The sequence below is a fragment of the Chiloscyllium plagiosum genome, unplaced genomic scaffold (genome assembly GCF_037043375.1).
Source record: "Chiloscyllium plagiosum isolate Xiang-an unplaced genomic scaffold, Cpla_swu_hap1 HiC_scaffold_19, whole genome shotgun sequence".
NCBI lineage: Eukaryota > Metazoa > Chordata > Chondrichthyes > Orectolobiformes > Hemiscylliidae > Chiloscyllium > Chiloscyllium plagiosum.
Window position 1 is genome coordinate 30,526,148 of NW_028270157.1, and position 20,171 is coordinate 30,546,318.

At 36.5% G+C, this 20,171-nt stretch overlaps 1 protein-coding gene across 3 annotated transcripts in view; it reads right to left on the minus strand.

The window, feature by feature from the left end:
- Window positions 1-20,171, minus strand: part of cped1 (cadherin-like and PC-esterase domain containing 1) — a 203,767-nt gene that overhangs the window by 131,922 nt on the left and 51,674 nt on the right. For all 3 annotated transcript variants that reach the window (XM_087997182.1, XM_087997183.1, XM_043709611.2), the window contains 3 exons: window positions 13,318-13,474; window positions 11,434-11,596; window positions 8,565-8,707 (listed from right to left, as the gene is read on the minus strand). In XM_087997182.1, the coding sequence (XP_087853308.1) occupies window positions 8,565-8,707; window positions 11,434-11,596; window positions 13,318-13,474 (463 nt within the window). The remainder of the gene's footprint in view (window positions 1-8,564; window positions 8,708-11,433; window positions 11,597-13,317; window positions 13,475-20,171) is intronic.

The following is a 20,171-nucleotide window of genomic DNA, read 5'->3' on the forward strand; positions in this document are numbered from 1 at the left end:
GGGTCCAGCACAGACACTTACGGGACCCTGTTTGTCATGTGTCGCAAAACTTAACAATTTTATCAACCTCAAGAAAACTTGCCATGTCCTCAATTCCAGCCTTGCATTCACTGTTAAGTTTTATTATGTAGCAATGTTGCAGTACATGCAGTAGGTAACAGTAATCTGGGAAGCTTGAGGGCAGCAGCTATCACACATGATACTGCTATTGTATGGTCTATAAATATCTTAGTAGCTGGTTTAGCCTTGTGATTATATCCACTTGAAGTTTGTGTGACTACACTGAGGAAGACATTAAATTGGCTTGACAATGGTACATTGGTCTCTGAGGAGCCATCTTTTCTGTCTCCTTTCATCTTCAACTGCGCTGAGCACACATTAATGTCACAAAATGGAAGTGTCATTTCCATGCTGAAAACTTTGAAATAGCTCGTGGTTAAATGTAACATTAATAATAATATTTATAAGTTGGATTTCTTGTTCCTAAGCCTTATTATGTGCTTCGTTTAATTATATCAGGAAATTAGAAAAGCATATAGCAAAGATAATGAAGTTGGTGAACGATAGCCTTCTAGAGTCTGGATAAGCCAAACTGGCAAATGAACACATGGAATGGAATACAGTCTGTTAGTACAATGTTGAGGAACCCTTTAAGGACGAGTCTATTCTAGATAATGCATTTTGTAGTGATACACGTTTGTAAGTTCGTAAAGTATCAAGAAATAGAATAGAATCATACATTGTGGAAGCAGCCCACACTGACCCTCCAAAGAGCATCACACCCAGGCCCACCTGATCCCTGAAACCCTGCATTTCCCATGGCTAATCCACCTAACCTGCACAACTCAGGACACAAAAAGCAGGTTAGCATGGCCAATCCACCTAACCTACACCTCTTTGGACTGTGGCAGGAAACCTGGGAACTTGGAGAAAACCCACACAGACACAAGGAGAATGTGCAAATTCCACACAGACAGTCGCCCAAGGCTGGAATTGATCCTGGGTCCCTGGCACTGTGGGGCAGCAGTGCTAACTGCTGAGTCACCGTGCAGTTCTGCAATTTTAGCAGTGTGTGGCTTGTAGAATTTGCTATAATCTTTACAGGAATAGTAATGGTGAATGACGTCAATTTTGCAGTCATTACTACCATAAAAATAAATGTGAGTATGATACAGTCAAGTCCAAAATTAAGATCTTGGAGTCTAAACAACGCAAAATATGAAGGAATTTAAGGCAAGTTAAGGTTAGTTTGGGAAAATGGCTCAAAATATGACATAGTTCAGTAATGGCAAACACTTGAAGATTAATAGAAAACCACAACATTTCCATTAAAGAATAGCAAGTCTGAAGATATTAAAATTACTAAAATATTATTTAACAAGTATTAAAAATTAGGAAGAAATGGCTAACAAACTGAAAAAGGAATAGAAGTTGAGAATGGTTTTAAGAGAACAAAAAATCAGAATATCTTTTATAAGTTAAAAAGGAAGACAATAACAAGGTGAGTATGGGTCCTTTTAGACACAGACGGAAGAAATTATACTGGGAAATAAAGGAATGGTGAAGACTCCAAAACAAAAATTGTTTTCATGTAAGCAAACACATAAGCATATCAGAAATTGTGAATGTAGGTTTGCTCAATGACCTGCAAGTTTCGATTTCAGACATTTCGTCACCATACTAGGTAACACCATCAATGAGCCTCCGGGTGCTGGTGGCATGGCCCACTTTCTATTTATGTGTTTAGGTTTCCTGTGCTGGTGATGTCATTTCATGTGGTGATGTCATTTCCTGTTCTTTTTCTCAGAGGATATCAACAAACACATTGATTTGGATCCTATTTACCACCCCCTGAGATAAAGAACAGGGAATGACATCAGCACAGGAAATGACATCACCAACCCAATGAAACTTAAACACATAAATAGAAAGCGGGCCATTCCACCACCTCTTCATCTGGAGGCTCACTGATGATGTTACTGAGTATGGTGACAAAACGTCTGAAAACGAACCTTCTAGCTCAGCGAGCAAACCTACATCCACAACCTCAGCCTGAGCTACAAATCTTCTCAAAACTCGCTAATATCAGAAATTATGAGAAATGAATGTTCTGTTACGCAAAATTTAAAACAACCAAATAAAAAACATTGAAAAACTAACAGGAATAAAAATGAATATATTCCCTAGATCTGAAATTTATACCCTAGAATTTTAAAAGAACTGATTGCAAAACCAGTGGATGTATTCATTTTGCTGTTCTAGAATTTCCTAGATTCTAAAATGATCAGTGAATTTGAGGATAGCAAATGTAACTCTCTTCACCAAAAAAGAGGAGGTGGAGAAAGCAGATAACCATTGTTAACCTAATATCATTAGATAGAATGTATTCTTAATGATGTGCTAACAAGGTGATTGGAAAATCATATAATTAGGCAGAGTCCAACTTTTAATAAAGGAAAATAATCTCTGATGTATTTAAAAAAATTTTCTATTATTCACAATATATTAAAACATAAACACCAGCGGACCTGCAATGTTAATTCTGCTTTCTCTCCACAGATGTGCCAGAGCTGCTGAGTTTTTCCAGCAATTTCTGTTTTTGTTTCTGATTTCTAGCACCTGCAATTCTTTAGTTCTTAATTAAAACATAAACTTTTTTTGCACTCCTTTCAACATATGCTGAACCAAGGAATTGATGGCCTCTTAAGTATGGAGTCAAAATAAATTAATGATTTGGAGATGCCTTTGTTGGACTGGGGTGTACAAAGCTAAAAATCACACAACATCAGGTTATAGTCCAACAGGTTTAATTGGAAGCACTAGCTTTCAGAGTGCTGCTCCTTCATCAGCTGGTTGTGGAGCCTGATTGAAGGAGCAGCGCTTCGAAAGCTAGTGCTTCCAATTAAACCTGTTGGACTATAACCTGATGTTGTGTGAAAAATAAATTAACACACTCTCTCTGTGTCTCAATGTCAGTATTGAATTTCTTCTAACTATCCTGATATCTCTTTTTACTAGCGCAAACATTACTTTAGTGGAAGTTCAATATTGAAAAATGCAGCAGGGCATTGTATAATTTTTGCAGTGCACGGGAATCACTGAGCAATTAATCTATTCTTCGGATAGTTTACTGCAAGTTGTTGAGGTTACTTCTGATGCTCCCATCTTCCCGGTCATCTTCTTCCAGATGACTGCTGTTAGTCCTCCAAATGCAAGTCTTTCTGTGTGGTCAACTTGCATAATACACAGTTTATCATTACAATATAGGATGCTTGAAGATGTTTGTGAAACCTCAATCTTACTTCAACAGTCTGGTGAGATCGGTCATGCTGATGGTCCCATGCACATGATCCTTGCTGTTTTCTCCAGGCACTATGGAGATGCAGAGAGGATGTCATAAGCCACATATGTATCCTTCAGCCTGAAGCAGACTACATCCATAATCCCGGGAGGTCGGGGGGGTGGGGATACTTAAGGATCACAGGATAAATGCATTGTCACTACTGATTATTTTGGACAAGCTTGTATGATTTTGTTTCTGATGATCAGAGATGACCTGTAAATGTTCTGACCTGAACATTTATAGCACATCTTTTCTGTGAATGAAAGGTAGTGCCTTGAGGGCACCACGAAATCACTTACCAAGCTCTGTAGAGAAGGAAAGTAGTTTTCTTTTGAGCTCATTGAGAAAGGTGAGGTACTGTGGACTGCTGAATGTAAATGTGTGTGAAAACTGAGAGATGGAACTGTTATGATCCCAGCTGATCTTACTGCTGGATGAAGCAGATCCCACTATGAAACCTGATTTCAAATATTAAAACAATAAGATCCAATAAGGTGGTCGTCCACTAAAACACAAGCATGAATGCTGCAGATTTGGTCTTGATATCAAAACAGATGTTTATTATGAAAAAGAAATGAAGATAAAATAAAATATATTAATCCATTTACATATAAACACTATTTGAATGATTTCAAAGCACATGGGATTTTATTGTACCATATTTTCCCAACATGATCCTTTTAAATACCAATGAGAGTTTCATTCTCTGCCACATCTTCACTTTATTGTTTTTTAACCAATTCTCAGTCTAGAATATGATTAATGAATCAATAAAAGGCTCACAATTGAGCTTAAATTGTCTTAGCTTCAAATAACTTCTTCAGATTTATAAGCAACACTTCTGGTCTGGAATTTTCAAGCTGTACTGAGGTACACTATTTGCTAACTGGATTGAACTAACTCCTTTCTAAAGGAGACAATACCTGACTTCAACCAGGTTTTCTGCAAACTGATACCATAAGCCTTCTAATTTGTGCAGTTCTCACTCACACTGTACCTCCCTGTGACACCCACCATTGGTCAAGAGAAAATAAATGAATGCCTGATTTTGCTAAGCAAAAGCAAGCTAATACATTTCAGTATTTACTCTCTTCGACTGTAGAACACTTAACATGCAAATACATTCCCATTATTACTTCAGCAAGTAATGTCTCTCCTATACTGGTTTAAAAATCATGGCTCTCGAGAGACGGACAAGTTAATTATTAAATCCTTCATTCACAACAGCCAAAATCCACATGCTACTAGTGCAAAATTCAAACTCTAAACTGAATGACATATACAAATAAAACTTAAACCTTACATCACAACTTCCCATAAAAAGCAATGGAAAGATTTCTTTAAGAGGCATTTTCATTACTCAAAATTTACATTAACACTATTTCTATGCCACATTAATAATCGTAACATCGACATTAAACATATGATGAGTTACACAATAATCACAAGCTCATGCCACCACAGCACTATGACCTTCATGTGTGCTCTTGATAAAATGCCATGATAATATTTTCTTGACCTGGCACATACATGATTTTCAAGTTCGAGAGTTAAGCTCCACTGAAATAAATGTATATACTTCTCCTGAAATGTCACTAAAAAAGTCAAAAGATTGTGGCCCATGTAAACAGGAGTCTTTTTGTTGGTGATGGATATTTCAAAGTGATGTAGAGCAACACAAGACTGAAGGTCTCCCTTCTCAAACATTGAATATATTTATTGACAGGCAGTTATTGAAAAATAACTGACGAGTAGCTGAATCCCCAACTCATCATCTTGCAGTAAAACACCTCACATTGGTGGCACTGACATCACCAGCCAGTTTAAATGGCTTTTCATACTTTGATGCAGCTAAAACTTATGCAGTTGTCAGCTCGGCATTCAAGTTGTCAAAAGTATTCTGAAATTCTTGCATAAAAACAGAAAACAAATCAGGATTCGGCCATTCAGCCCCTCAAGCCTGCTCCACAATTCAACAAGATAATGGCTGATCTTTCATGTCAACTCAGCATAGCTGTCAACTTCATGATATTTTCAAAAATCTATATACCTCCTTTTTAAATACTTTCAATGATCTAGCTTTCAAAACTCTCTGGGATACAGAATTACAGATATTCACTATGGAAAAATAAATTATTTTGTATCCCAGTTTTAAATGAGTGCCCCATTATTCTGTAACTCTGTACACTAGTTTGAGAATCCCCCATTCTTGTAAACATCTTCTAAAATCTGCCCATCAACCCCCTTAGAGCATTTAATGCTTCAATAAGACTACCCCTCATTCTAATGAAAACATTGCCGAATCTGTTTGGCTGTTCATGCTAAGTCAACCCCTTCATTACAGAATCGGCATTGTGAATCTCTTTCAATCACACATTCAGTCTCCACCACTGGAATATCCATTGTTTTCTAAAACATAGGGACCAAAGCTGTACAGAGTTTTCCAGGTGTAGTCTCACCAACATCCTGTACAGTTGTAACAAAATGTCTCTACCTTTGAACATCAATTCCCAAGCAATAAAGGCCAAAATTCATTTTTGTTATTGTGTTGACTTTGCAACATCAATAAAGAGACTTAATGACTTATTTGGTTTTAATTCCATCATGACAGGTGATTTGCAGCTTCTTGGTTCATTAATGCCATTGTCCAGCATGAATTTAATCTCTTCAGTGAATTTCTCTGGATTGAATCTGTAAGCGTTTTGCTTTTTCGGTAACACACCCATCCATCATATTAATAGCATGAACGGTTGAAAATGTTTTTTATTCCTCCTGGCCTATTAACACACATTGATTGTTGATTCTCTAAAAACATTTGTAGGTCACTTTCGTAGGTTTCTAGAAGATATGACACTATGCTATCTAATAAGTACCCTCCATATTAACCAATCTGATTGCTGGAGGGTCAACTTTTGAATGCTTGATTTTTGATTCATTCTCCAATTGTTCTGATATTTTTATTTTGCTTCCTATTCCTTTCACAATAAATCAATACACTTTTCACCTGATGTACATCTTTGTCATATTATCTAACATGAGAACATGACAGACTCGCTAAATCTTTCTCCTGTCTGGAGTAATCACTACTCGAGTTTCTTTTTGATTTGATAAGATCCGCACTGTTACTGGCTCCCCAGAGAGAAAATTTAACTGCTCTAGTATTCATTGTTCGTTGAATACCTTTCAAATGATTTTTGGCAAACTCGCATGTGTTGGCCAGTGTCTTTTCAAAACTCAAAAAAGAAGACTGGAAGCATAGCCTCTGAACATTAATTAATCATTTTTTCTTTAATCACTTTAAATGGTCCTTTCACCTCATGCCCACATATATATTCAAAAGGACAAAACATTGTGGACATTTTAGGATCATCACTAATGGAGACAATAACAAAGGAATTATCTTATTCCAATCATTAGGGCATTCTTGATAATAAGCTCTAAACATAGTCTTGTATGTCTGCTGCCACCTTTCCAGTGCAACTTGAGATTGGGATGATAAGCTAACTAGGCCAATTAGTCATAAATTGTATAAATATTTACAATATGAGAGTTGAACCTTGATCTGATTATATTTCTTTGAGTAACCTATATCTTAATAAAATGAATTGACTGTTCCACTATAAGTTTTGTAGTACTTTTTCCTTATGACACTGCTTCAAGAAATCTTGTTGAAACATCCACAATCATTAAAACATTTCGATACCCATTCCTGATTTAACAGAGGAGAGATACATAATCTACCAAGACACTGCAAAATGGTACTTCTGGAGAAACTGTTATTACACTGAATCTGAACCAGGTCTTGTGAAATAAAACAAAAAGCTTTCCAAGCTGTGGGACTCCCTCAAACTTCTTCTAAACCAAAAAGCAAGTTTATGCCTTTCAATGTTTACTTTTCAATCATATAACTCTCATCATACAAACACATTTCCATCAACAATGATCCATGGCTAATTGCCCTTCTGAATGTTGTTTCAATGGCCCTGAGACCAGTTCTATCAGGTTTTTCTGGTAGACTGACAGGGCAGGATCACTCTAAAAATAATGCCATTCCTAATTTAAATTTCCTGCTGGCTTCAGACAAACAGACACATGTTGGGAATGCAGTGAACGTACTTTCCTTAAGTTCACTGCCTGCCCTAAGGTTTGTAGGCAGATAAAGCTGAATTATAAATCTGTTTAGATGGAGCATGAGAGAAATTGCTCATTTAGTGCACAGTTAACATAAATGTTGAAAGTAAAACTTGGCTGTGGGCATTGATATGAACAATGCTTACTTAGCAGTTGCACTTCAAACTACTGAAGCCTCTTTTTGTTAGCCTGAGATATTGTACTCTGACTAATGTCTTGGATGGCAATGTGGATTTTATCAACCATCTCTTTTACTTTTGGAAATCTATCAATCCAATTAATGGAAGCTACGATTGACATAGTGCTTTTACTTTCAGTGGTCAAGATGATTTTGCTGAGATTTCCTCACCAATCTGATGCATCTCCTGTGACAAAATTTCTAGTGTATCTAATATTGTCTGCATTTGTCCAAAAGAATCAAAGACATAACACTTGAGAGCTTTTGCCACTTTGACAGCCACTTATTATTGATTACAGGTTTTCTTTGAACATGTGTCACAACTGTCTCTGTTTAACATGAACACAAAGTAGACTACAGTGGTTACCATCTGTCACTATTAAAAATACTTTTAAATCCTTTTCATCTTCCCTCATTAAATCTAGTATTAGGAAATTGTTGCATAAAATCCCCATCCTAATGAATTAAAAGTGCTGTCACATGTAAGGTTTTGATTCCCAACACATGAACTTGGCCGGTCTTTAATATTCATTGCAAACTGCTGTGATTAGGGTACTATACACACAAGATACTAAGACAGTAATTTATAAGTCACCTTACCTGAAAATTTGCAATTGTAGCCTGATAAAGACACAGAAAATTAATTTCCATTGACAAGATTTACAATAATTTTGAGTGCTAAATTCAATAGGTAGGAAATACCGGTATTCAGTAACTCTCAAAATTATAGGAGCTGACATTATATGAACCATAAACATTAGTTACAGTACATAGCAATTTGCAGCCTTATGTGAGATATTTAAATTCTTATTTAGCACATGATTATAGATCATTTCTAAACTTTAGTAATCACAGATGTTCTTATGATAATCTCGGATTCTAGTTGATTCTATGGATTATTAGATCGCTCACCTTTCTGATGTTCCTTGACTTCTGGTGGAAGATTCAATGTTTAGTTCAGCAATTAATAGAAGTTGTGTAATTAACATTTTCATGTTCTCATAGGCCTGTACTGAAGCACTTGTTCCAGAATATTTTTCAAAATATGCCCGAAGCTGTGAAAGATTTTACATTAGATTATACACTTCATGTTTTATATATGTACTTCATGATGTATTAATGTTTAGCATTTCTTTTTAAAGTAACTGAACCATGTTTCGTAACTAAATAAATGTGTATAAAGTACATCTCTTGGTGTTTTACCAGAGAAAGTATCTCATGATTAGCATGGAATATAAGGGATTGTTTAAACTTTACTCACTCAGCAGCTATGAGGAAGATGCCCTAGAACTTGTGATTCAAACATCTTCTATTTGCTTCACCAATGGCAGCTGTCTAAGGTCTAAGGCCCTACACTCCAGAATTCCCTCCTCAAACCTCTGCATTTTTCTTTCCTCCTTTTTAAGATGCTCTTAAAACAGACATCTTTGACCACACTTTTGGTCAGTGTCTTTAACCAAGCTACGTATTGAGGTATAATATTTGCCTGTTAATTCCTGTGAAGTGTGTTGGGAATACATATTTGCAGTCAATGGCTGAATATCCATTAAATGATTGGGAGACACCATCAAGTACGATGTACCAAATTCTTAAATTTCATGTAATAGCCTTAAAATCTGAAATCACAGAACATATGACTATACCAGAACCTTCGCTATTACCCCAATGTTCCTCTCCATCTAACATATAAGAAATGTATTTGTCAGTCAAATTTTATATTATTGCAGTCATGTGAAAGCACCCACAGCCATCTAGAATTTGATGCTAGCCCAGATTATTGTCCAAAGTTTGATGGCACCATGATGGTAAACATCATACAGCATGTGATAAGTACTAACATCATTCCACAAATGATTTGCTACCCTCTGCTAAGAGTACTGCTGCTCATTTCTTCCTGCATACAGATTAGAGTCAGAAGGCAACTGGCAATATATTGAAGTCATCACATTGTACTATAACAGGTATTGCATGCAGTGGAGCTGCAACAGTGGTTTCCATTGTTAGCTATTCTGACATCAGTTAGAATATGGTAACTTCACATTATATTTTCAAGACAGACATAGATTCTTGAAAACAAGGGGGAGAACATTTATCAGGTAGATGGAAATATGGATTAAGCAGATCAGCCACAATCTTATTCAATGGCAGAGAAAGTTCAAGGAGTCGAATGATCTATTTCTTTAAATTTATATATTCACATATCATGCTTGCTCTTCCATTCTCATTAAAAAGTTTGACTTGAGCCTTCCCGCAGTTCCATATTCTGGCCACCTGGTGATGCTGAGAAGCAGTATCGTCATCTTAGCTTAGTCACTACTGTGATTGCTTGCCACTGTTTCAAATAAATAGTTTAAGTTTTGACTTCATAGTTATCGATATAAAATTGCATAATATTTGTTATTTTCCTCTAATTGCTAACATTTCATCCCAAAATTAATTTCTGTTAATGAAAATGAAATTGTTTCCCTTTTAATATAACACAAAAGAAATTAATCCTGGGTTTAGGAGAGTCATATTGTCTGAACACTAACTCTGTTTCTCTCCACAGATGCTGCGAGACCTGCTGAATTTCTCCAGCATTTTCTGTTTTCCATTAAGCTAGATTCTGTCCAGCATGAAGCCAAAAGAACCAATGTTATTGATTAGTCTGGACAATTCCATGAGATACTATTACATAAACATAGCAGAGCACTATTTTTACTGATCTTCACAAGGGCTGATCTTTAAATAAGAGTGCTTTCCATTTTCTATTTTAATTTACAAATTAACTGCCCTATTTAATTTAATTTTATAATCTAGACTATTACCTCAAATCAGTGCAGAGGAAGTGTAGCACTGATGAAGATGCCACTTTTTCTTTTGATGTTTCTCAGCTACCCTCGTAGATGTATACAAAAGATCTCTAATATCCACCTGTAAACAATGAATGTCTAACCCAATATTTATTCCATCTCTAGCACCATCAAAACAAATTATTTGTCATTATCACATTACTGATTGTGGGATAATGCTGAGGGAAATTTGCCTTCTTTGCTTTTCTATATTACAGCACTGATAACATTACAAAAATATTTAATTTGCTGCAAAGTACTGTAGGATATCTTGGGGTCAAGAAAGCTACTACATAAATAGAAGCTATTCCTAACCTAGTTAAGTAATTTCTTAGCATGCAAAATGAGGATAATTGAAATATATGGGAAGAAGACAGTTTTCTTATTGAGTCTAGCTTATTGTATTTATTGTGGTTCTCATAAACACTTTCTCTATGAACAGGACTATTAAATTACACACATAAAACATATAACTTTTAAATTAGTAATTACTTATATTGTATAATAATTGACTCAGTCAAATAAACGTCAATTAAGAAGATACTCGGAACTCAAGCCTGAACAGTGTAGATTGGAACATTTACTAGCAAATTATCCACTCTCTGTCCTTCAATGTTAATTTAGTTGTTTGTTCAATGAGTTTCTATCCGATAACTTGCTATTTTAGCATATTTGATATGATAGCACAAGTAAATGTTACTCAAGTGCAAACTGACACAACTACAGAGTACAGCTCATACAGAGACCATTGCAACACCCAGTAATAAACTTGTGTTGACTAAAAGACAAACTACTATAAAAAGAAACAGCAATAACAAATGCATTATTCTACTTTATACTCAAGCAAACATTGGAGAATTCAGTCCTTATTTGGAGCATATTATGCTTTGGGTTTAACCTGGCTGAAGTATTCACAATTCTATTTGCAGTCAAACTATAAATATTTATACCTCGGATACAAAGAACTTCTTATTGGGTTCACTTTGGACGAGTCCTGTTGAATGAATGAATGCTCGTAGGGGAGACAGTGATGTCACTAAAACATACACTCTAAGAATTGCAGAAAGACCATCTATAGGAACGGTCTTTGACTTTCCTGAAAGTGCTGTGTATCTAGGAAGGAACAAAACACTAAAATGAATCTAGGATAAAACATTTTACAAATTTAAACTAGAAATGGGCAACAAATTAATTGGTGATAAAGCATAACCAAACATGTTTTTTCTCAGCCAAGAGAGACTTTACGGAAACAAAATTGCAGACTGGATGCCTACTGTAAATGATTTCTTTCTGACAATATTATTTTAATATTTTTTACACACAGGATAAGAGTTGCAGCTTGGGACACTTTGGCATGGAGTGTCATATAAAGCACAATAGAATTCACAATAAAGCTTCTTTAATGTTGCTGCAAAAATGTATCACAGCCAGCGTTACAACTTTTCATTTTCACTTGAGTTAGTTAAAGATACGAAGTTGTGTTTTCCAAGAATTTTAAGGAAATTAAGAATTGTATACATCAATAACAATTCATATGAAAAAGATGCAGTGCACAAGGACCGGTGTGTAGTTAGCACCATACATTTGACTGAGAATAATGATAGAACATGTCCAGGGAAGGATAAGCCTTCACATTAGCTTAACATCAGTAGTAGACAAAAAAACTTGACCAGAGGGGAAAATTGGGAAAAAAATAAGTCAATGGATCAAAAATATAATAGTGAATGGTTAGAATTAATTTCAAAAAGTAAAGTCTTGCATGACCTCTCACATTGAGGTAAGCGATATATGGCCTATGTTTCATAACTATTATTGGTCCCAAATACCCTCCATGTGCATTTGCACACTCTATACTCTGTATAGAGCCAATGAATCTTGTATAATAGTGAGTGTTAAAAAGCTTTCAAAAATTAACTCATAACGAGTTCTGAGAAGATTTTTAGCTCAGATTGAGGTTCTGGATCTAACCAGAACTCTATCAACACACACATTGACTTGGATCCCATTTACCACTCCCTGAGAAAAAGAACAGGAAATTAAATCACCACAGGAAATGACATCATCACAGGAAATGACATCACCAACCCAAGGAAAGCTAAACACATAAATAAAAAGTGGATCATACCACCAGTGCTTCATCTGGAGGCTCACTGATGATGTTACCTAATATGGTAACGAAACATCTGAAACCGAACCTTCCAGCTCAGCGAGCAAACCTACAACCATTAACTCATAAACTCCCACTTTCTTAAAAAAATCTTTCCCAACAGGTGAATATAAGTCTGTATTATTGACACTTGTAAGGTATCAATAGATGAAACTGCAAGCACTTGAAACCTCCTTATCGTGTGTAAGTAAGCACTGTGCAAATGGCAGAACGTATCAGATACTCACAATCAACAATAAAACAAGTCTGTCCTTGGCCTCAGCTATTTTAATACCATAATGGATGATTGGCTTTCAGCCAAGAATGTATAATGAAGCAGCCTCATGGAGGATATTTGTTTACTTTAAAAAGCTGGTGACAATTTATCCAATGAAGGTATGCCTCCTGATCAGTTGCTGGTTTATATCAATTCTGATGAAACGTCATTGATATAAAACATTAACTCTGTTTCACTTTTAATAGATGCTGTTTGATTTGCTGAGTGTCTACAATATTTTCTTTTCTACTTCAAAGCTACTGCTTGCAGAAGACTGATGCTAATGGCTACCTGATGCCTCATTCCACAAATGGGGAACTTTAAAGAATATTGTATTAACACCATATAAGACAACGGAACAAAGATTACTGCTCAAAAATGGCACTTTATTAAATTATGCATTTCACTTACTGTTTCACATCAATTTCGTTGTCCATATCTTGAAGCTTTAGAGAAGGGATATTTCCATCTGGAGACATCGAGATTCCAGCCCTTATCCTGTTACTGATTGTTTTTGGCTCTACATAATAGTCTAAGCACATAGATGGAAGAACCAAAGGTTGGAGGACTGAAGGACAAAGTACAAAAGTACGTTACATGGTATTTCTTTGGAAGCCATTTTATCAGGTATATTTTCAATACTGCAGTTATCTTGAATTAAACATACTATCATTTATAATTCGGCTAATCATTTAATGCCCAACAGCAATTTACACACCTTTTGCTCACAGGTATGTAATATTCAATGCAGAAAGTTCATCAGTATGACAAATTTCCAATACAAGTGAAACATAACAAGTCAATAAATGAGACAGAATCACAGATTAACAGAACTATTACAGGGCAGAAGGAGGACATTTGGCTCATCACATCTGCACCAGCTCTGTTATCTAGTGCCAATCTCCTGGTGTTTCCCCATATCTCTCTACACCATTGCTATGTTACCACCATTACTACATTGGAGTAGGTTCTCTTTGTAATACAAAACATGAAACTTTGAAGGGATATATTAATTACATGCTGACCAGTAATATTACTTTGCTTTGTAATACATCCCATGCATTGGAATCTAGAAGCTTTTTTAAAGATTAGCCTAAATCACAACAAAGATCTCCACAAAAAGAATGAGCAGATTTTTGAATTGTTTACAATCCACATTAATGACTTGCAGGAAAAAAGTGAATGTTCTGTAGCCAAACTTGAGGATGATACAAAAATAGATGGAAAGCAGATTACAAGAGGAATACAAACAGTTAACATAGAGTTATTGATAGATTATATAGATGGGAAAAAGTTGGCAAATGGAGTATAATGTGGAAAAATGTGAAATGAACCATTTCACATTTTTCCACATTATAGTCCATTTGCCAACTTTTTGGAAGGGACAATAAAAGGTAAGAATGATGTTTAAATGAAGAAAAACTGAAGAATGCTACAACATAAAAGGATTTGTAAAGGAAACACGGAAAGCTAGCACACAGATGCAACAGGTAATCTGGAAGGCTAATGGAATATTGACCCTTATTTCAAAGGGTTGGAGTATAAGAGTTGGGACGTTTTATTGCAACTGTACAAGGTGCTGGTGAGATCACATCTAGAGTACTGTGAGCATTTTGGTCCTCTTATTTAAAGAGAGATATCATTTCATCAAAGGCAGTTCAGAGAAGGTTCACCAGGACGATCCCTGGTAGGGGGGGATTATCTTATGAGTAAAGCGCAAACAGCTTGGGTCTCTACTCACTGGAGTTTAGAAGAATGAGAGGCGATCTCTGAGAAACATATAGGAGACAGAAAGGGGGCTTGACAGGCTAAATGCTGAGAGGATGCTTCCTCCCTTGGGAGGGTCTAGGTCCAGAGGCCTTAGACTAAAGGGATATCAATTTAAGACTAAGATGAGAAAAAATTTCTTCTCTTTGAGAGTCTTTGGAACAGCTCTGGGAACATAGTCTTTGTGTATATTTAAGGCTGAGGTAGATAGATTCTTGATCTGTATGGGAACCAAGGGTTAAAGGGAAAACACAGCAATGTGGACATATGGAATGTCAAATCAGTCATGGTCCTAATGAATGACAGAACAAGCTTGAGGGGCTAAATGACCTACTCCGTTCCTATTCCTTATCAAGTTAACGACATTACAAAATATTATGCATTGTATGTATAACAAATCAAAGGATGTGCAACCATTTAGCAGTGTAACTATGCCAGTCAAATTAAGATATAAAGAATAACAATAAAAATTCCTAACTCCATCTATTTTTGACATAGTGGATCTACTTTTAGAAACTGGATTACAGCAGTACAAGAAGGCAGCTCAACACCATCTTTTAAAGGATAACTAGGGATGGGCAATAAATGCTGAGCCAACGAGTGAATGAATCATTTTTTAAAGCTATTGCCATTAAAAGGAAAAGAGGCTCTGTGAAGATTCACTCTGATGCTGTCTGAGAAGTTTACAGGTCGACAGCTGTTGTGAAGGATCTAATCCAAAGTTGGGCCCGAAAAGTACAATGGTTAGTTCTCATCTGATCTGGAATGGAAATGAAGCATCTGACCCATATGTTAGATTTGGGTCTTTATTTTATTATCTATTAAGTCATAATGAGTTTACACACTTAGTTAAATCATGGTATATTTTAGTTCATAATGTCAGAATGTTGGCCTAGGATGGATGAATATTGAAGAATGAATCAGAGTCTGCGGTAACCAGAGGTTTCTACACATCCTATAATTGTGTCAATTATTATGTTTAAAACAACTTCAATCAGAAACATCAAAAATGAAAAACATCAAGAAGTGCTCCAGACAGGCCCTGAAGCATGAGAAAGCAGAATTAATGTTTTGGGTCCAGTGACCATTCTTCAAAAGAACTGAGGGGTCACTGGACCCAAAACATTAACTCAGTTTTCTCTGCACAGATGCTGCCAGACATGCTGAGTTTCTCCTGCAGTTTCTGTATTTGTTTCAGATATCCAGCATCCACAGTTTTGTTTTTATTTCTGAAGTATGAGATTTGGGGCACAGCTGGACATGGCAAAGCCACATTTCCACATACAAACCATAGTAAAATACATCTAAAGATAACATTTGAAACACTTGAAGACCCAGAAGTAGAGGGTATTGTATGCCATTCAAATGTCTCCTTTCTATTTTAATCATTGCTGTGTTTTTCTTTCTAAGTTTCAAATTAAATCATAAACTCTTATAAACACAGCAAATGACCTTCTAACAGACTGCCAAATGATATCCATGTATTTTTAAACTTCAAGGATGAATTATAGCTCTAGGCAGATGCCAGCAAATATTATCATTATCCTTAACCTGATGAAGAATTCATAATAAGCTTCATCACATACTGCTGCCATTTCGGCTATAGCAGAAAAAGCCTAATAGATACATTTATCACACAGATATTCCATAAGTAAAAGCTATATAGCTCAGGAATGATAAAGTTCCAAGTGAGTTATGAAGAGTTCTCTTATGACTAGGATGAAATGATATTTCCACAGTAGCACACTGAGTATTTATATTATGCGTAGCACACTGAATGCTCTATTTATAGCACAAGTTAAACAATACAAGCTTTTGCTCTTTGTAGCTGGTCATTGGGTTTCAAGATCATGAACATGATCTAACAAGACATTTATGATAAAACATATATGATCAATGAAGTTCAATGTGAGCAAATGTGAGGTCTTGCATTTTGGGAAAAAGAATACAAGCATGGACTACTTTCTAAACGGTGAGAAAATTCATTAAGCCAAAGTACATAGGAATCTGGAAGTGCTAGTCGAGGATTCTCTAAAGGTAAACATGCAGGTTGAAGCCGTGATTAAGAAAGCGGATGCAATGTTGTCATTTATCTCAAGAGGATTGGAATATAAAAGCAGCGATGTGCTACTGAGACTTTATAAAGCTCTGGTTAGGCCCCATTTGGAGTACTGTGTCCAGTTTTGAGCCCCACATCTGAGGAGGGACATACTGGCACTGGAGCGTGTCCAGCGGAGATTCACACGGATGATCCCTGGAATGGTAGGTCTAACATACGAGGAATGGATGAGGATCCTGGGATTGTACTCATTGGAGTTTAGAAGGTTAAGGGGAGATCTAATAGAAACTTACAAGATAATACATGGCTTGGAAAGGGTGGACGCTAAGAAATTGTTTCCGTTAGGCGAGAAGACTAGGACTCGTGAACACAGCCTTAGAATTAGAGGGGGTCAATTCAGAACAGAAATGCGAAGACATTTCTTCAGCCAGAGAGTGGTGGGCCTGTGGAATTCATTGCCATGGAGTGCAGTGGAGGCCAGGACGCTAAATGTCTTCAAGGCAGAGATTGATAAATTCTTGATGTCACAAGGAATTAAGGGCTACGGGGAGAATGCGGGTAAGTGGAGTTGAAATGCCCATCAGCCATGATTAAATGGCGGCGTGGACTCGATGGGCCTAATGGCCTTACTTCCACTACTATGTCTTATGGTCTTAAAGCCTCAAGTATCAGGAGGGTTTTTCTTAACTGGGCATAGAGCTACTGAAATGGCTTAACTCAATTATTGAGTCATGCACATACAAATAACTTGGATATATTTTGAACATCAGTTCTGCATTTTGTTTCCAAACTTTAATCTCATAGATCATAGCTTAAAACAGAGCTAGTGTGTGTGCATGTCCCAAAAGCGGCAGCTCATGACGTCTACAGCCTTCTCAGATTAATTTGATGCACATGCAGCAAATTTTAACTGCATATGTGCAGTGCTCATGTCCCAATCCCTCACAGTTAAAAACACTGTAGCATGTCTAGTGGAAGATGGCCACATTTCACTGAGGGAGACACAATGGTTGGCTGAGAGGCAACTGCAAGGGCACTGGTAAAGAGGCAATGATGGGGGCATGAATACTGGCCTCTTAACTGAGGACAGCTGATTCCTGCTCCATTAAGTCTCTGGCATTCTCTGTCAGCAGTGCCTCAGTGATGTTACTAGTCTGATGGAGGACAGTTTGCTGGAGTTGCTGTAAAAGTCTGCATGTTCCTTTTGAGCTTTGAATTCTGCAGTCATGATAACAGCTGACTTGAGTTAGCAAGGCAGCAGGCATAGTCACATGATCTCCATCTGAGCTTCCAATGCAACAATCAGATGTTGGGTGGCTTTGCTATGGTAGAAGTTGAGACAGTGACCACCTGAAACTGGATCAGAGCTGGTTCTTTAAGGACGGACATGTGGTTAGCAACCATCTATGATGGAAAGGATGGGTTCCAAGCTCTGGGTGATGCCCTGTGTCACATTGGAGCCCATGTGCTCCTTGTTGTGACTGGAGGTTACTTGCCCTATGCCTGTCAATGCCAGCACCTTGGACATGTATTTATCAACATTCGCTTGTATATTGCACTGTGTTCTCATATTTCCAAAAATAAATTTTGTTTTAAAACATTGTTCTTTCTGGAGATCTATCCAATTTTTTAATGGAATTTATTGATCTTCACTAGTTTGAACATATACAAGACAAAATATATTTTGGGAAGAAATTTGAATAACTTCAGAAAACAGACAGATTCATAAGGTCATATTTCGTTCAGAAGTTGTGTTAAACCATTAATTCACATCAGTCTTCATTACCTGGACATAGCCAACTATCAGTATTTATTTGAACTTTAGATATGAAATGCTAAAACAGCTGAAGAGTCTACACAGAATAAGGAACATTAACATGGACCAGTCTTCTGATTAGATGGCATCTGTTATTTGGGCTGAGGTTACAAGTCACAGGTGCCTTGTGTTTCAGGTTGTTCGCTACTACTAATTCTTCTTTCTATTCTGAGCCTAAGCTCTATCTATTAGCAATGTTGGAAGATAGACCACTTAAGGGTCTTAATCTAATCAGTCTGTTATGGGATGGTATTACACACCACTGGAACAGGCAGAACTTGAACTTGAGCCTCCTGTCTTAGAGGTAGGAAGATGACCACCACAACAGCCCTAACTCAATTTAAATACCACCCAGTGCCATGGTGGGATTTGAACTTATGTCCCCAACACATTCACCTTAGCTTCTGTATAACCAGCTCAGTGACATTACCACAGTACCACCACTACCATTGGCTACTAGGCTTACACAAGGTAAGGGTTATTGCATGATACCAATCAATACAATTAACCTCAATTAGTTAGGCATAATTACAACAAATAGGGGAGGGTATGTCATATCTGTTTCCATTGAGGAATCTTTCTTTACCCAATGACTGTGTGACTTCATCAGATTGGGTGGAGCTTAATATAGCTCAATGGTTAACTCCTTCAGAACCATTATCTTACATAACAGCATCCATCAAAGGATGATCACAGACCTGGTGTATGTGTTATATGTTTTTACAATATATCCTTATTTTCATGCTAACTTTAGATTGCATGAACTAAGTCTACAATAAATTATATCAAACACAAATTATAATTAAACATAAGCAATGCTGAATACAGAATGCCTGATCCTATAGACCTATTATTCTCACTTGGCATCATTATGTTTGTAGGATGGACTTATTGCAGAACTCAATTAGTAAACGGGACTTACCATTAGAACAATGAATAATTATGTTGTACTGTGGTAGAAATACTGCTTTAAGAGGACAGAACCAATCAGAAATGTTAAAGTCAAGTTAGGTTTTTACTGTTAAATTAATATAGATTATGAGATTATGTAGACACATTTAAGATAATTCATGGATTGGAAAGGTAGATTGAAGTTGCCTGCATAACAAAGTGAGAGATATACAATAACAGGCTGTAGATTAAGTGCAAGAAATTGAGGACAGAGAACTGATGAAACATTGTTTCACAGAAGTTGTGAATCCATCGAATTTATTTGTAGGGCCAGTGAGAAGGGAACTGTTAACATTCAATGTATAATTTGACAGGGGGAAGAAAGAAAATTGGATAAAGGGGAATGTAAATAGCTAGGTAAATATGATTTCGACCATTTGGCAATGCAGATGTCGGTGTCAACACAGACTGGTTGGGCCAAATGGCCTGCTTTGGTCTTGCAGTTTCCATAAAATTCTAATGAAAGATGGAAGAAATTGTATTTAAAATAGAGCAGGAGGAACCTTTCTTTGGGCCTTTTTTCTCCATTTAGAAGAAGGAACTGACAGGGAGGCAATGAACAGAAATCTGGCATTTATATATTATGGGTGAGGAAAGACAGCCAATGGGAATCCTGCTAAGGATAATGAGATTTTAAAAAAAGCTATAGTGGAGAGGCAGTGGTACACCTCA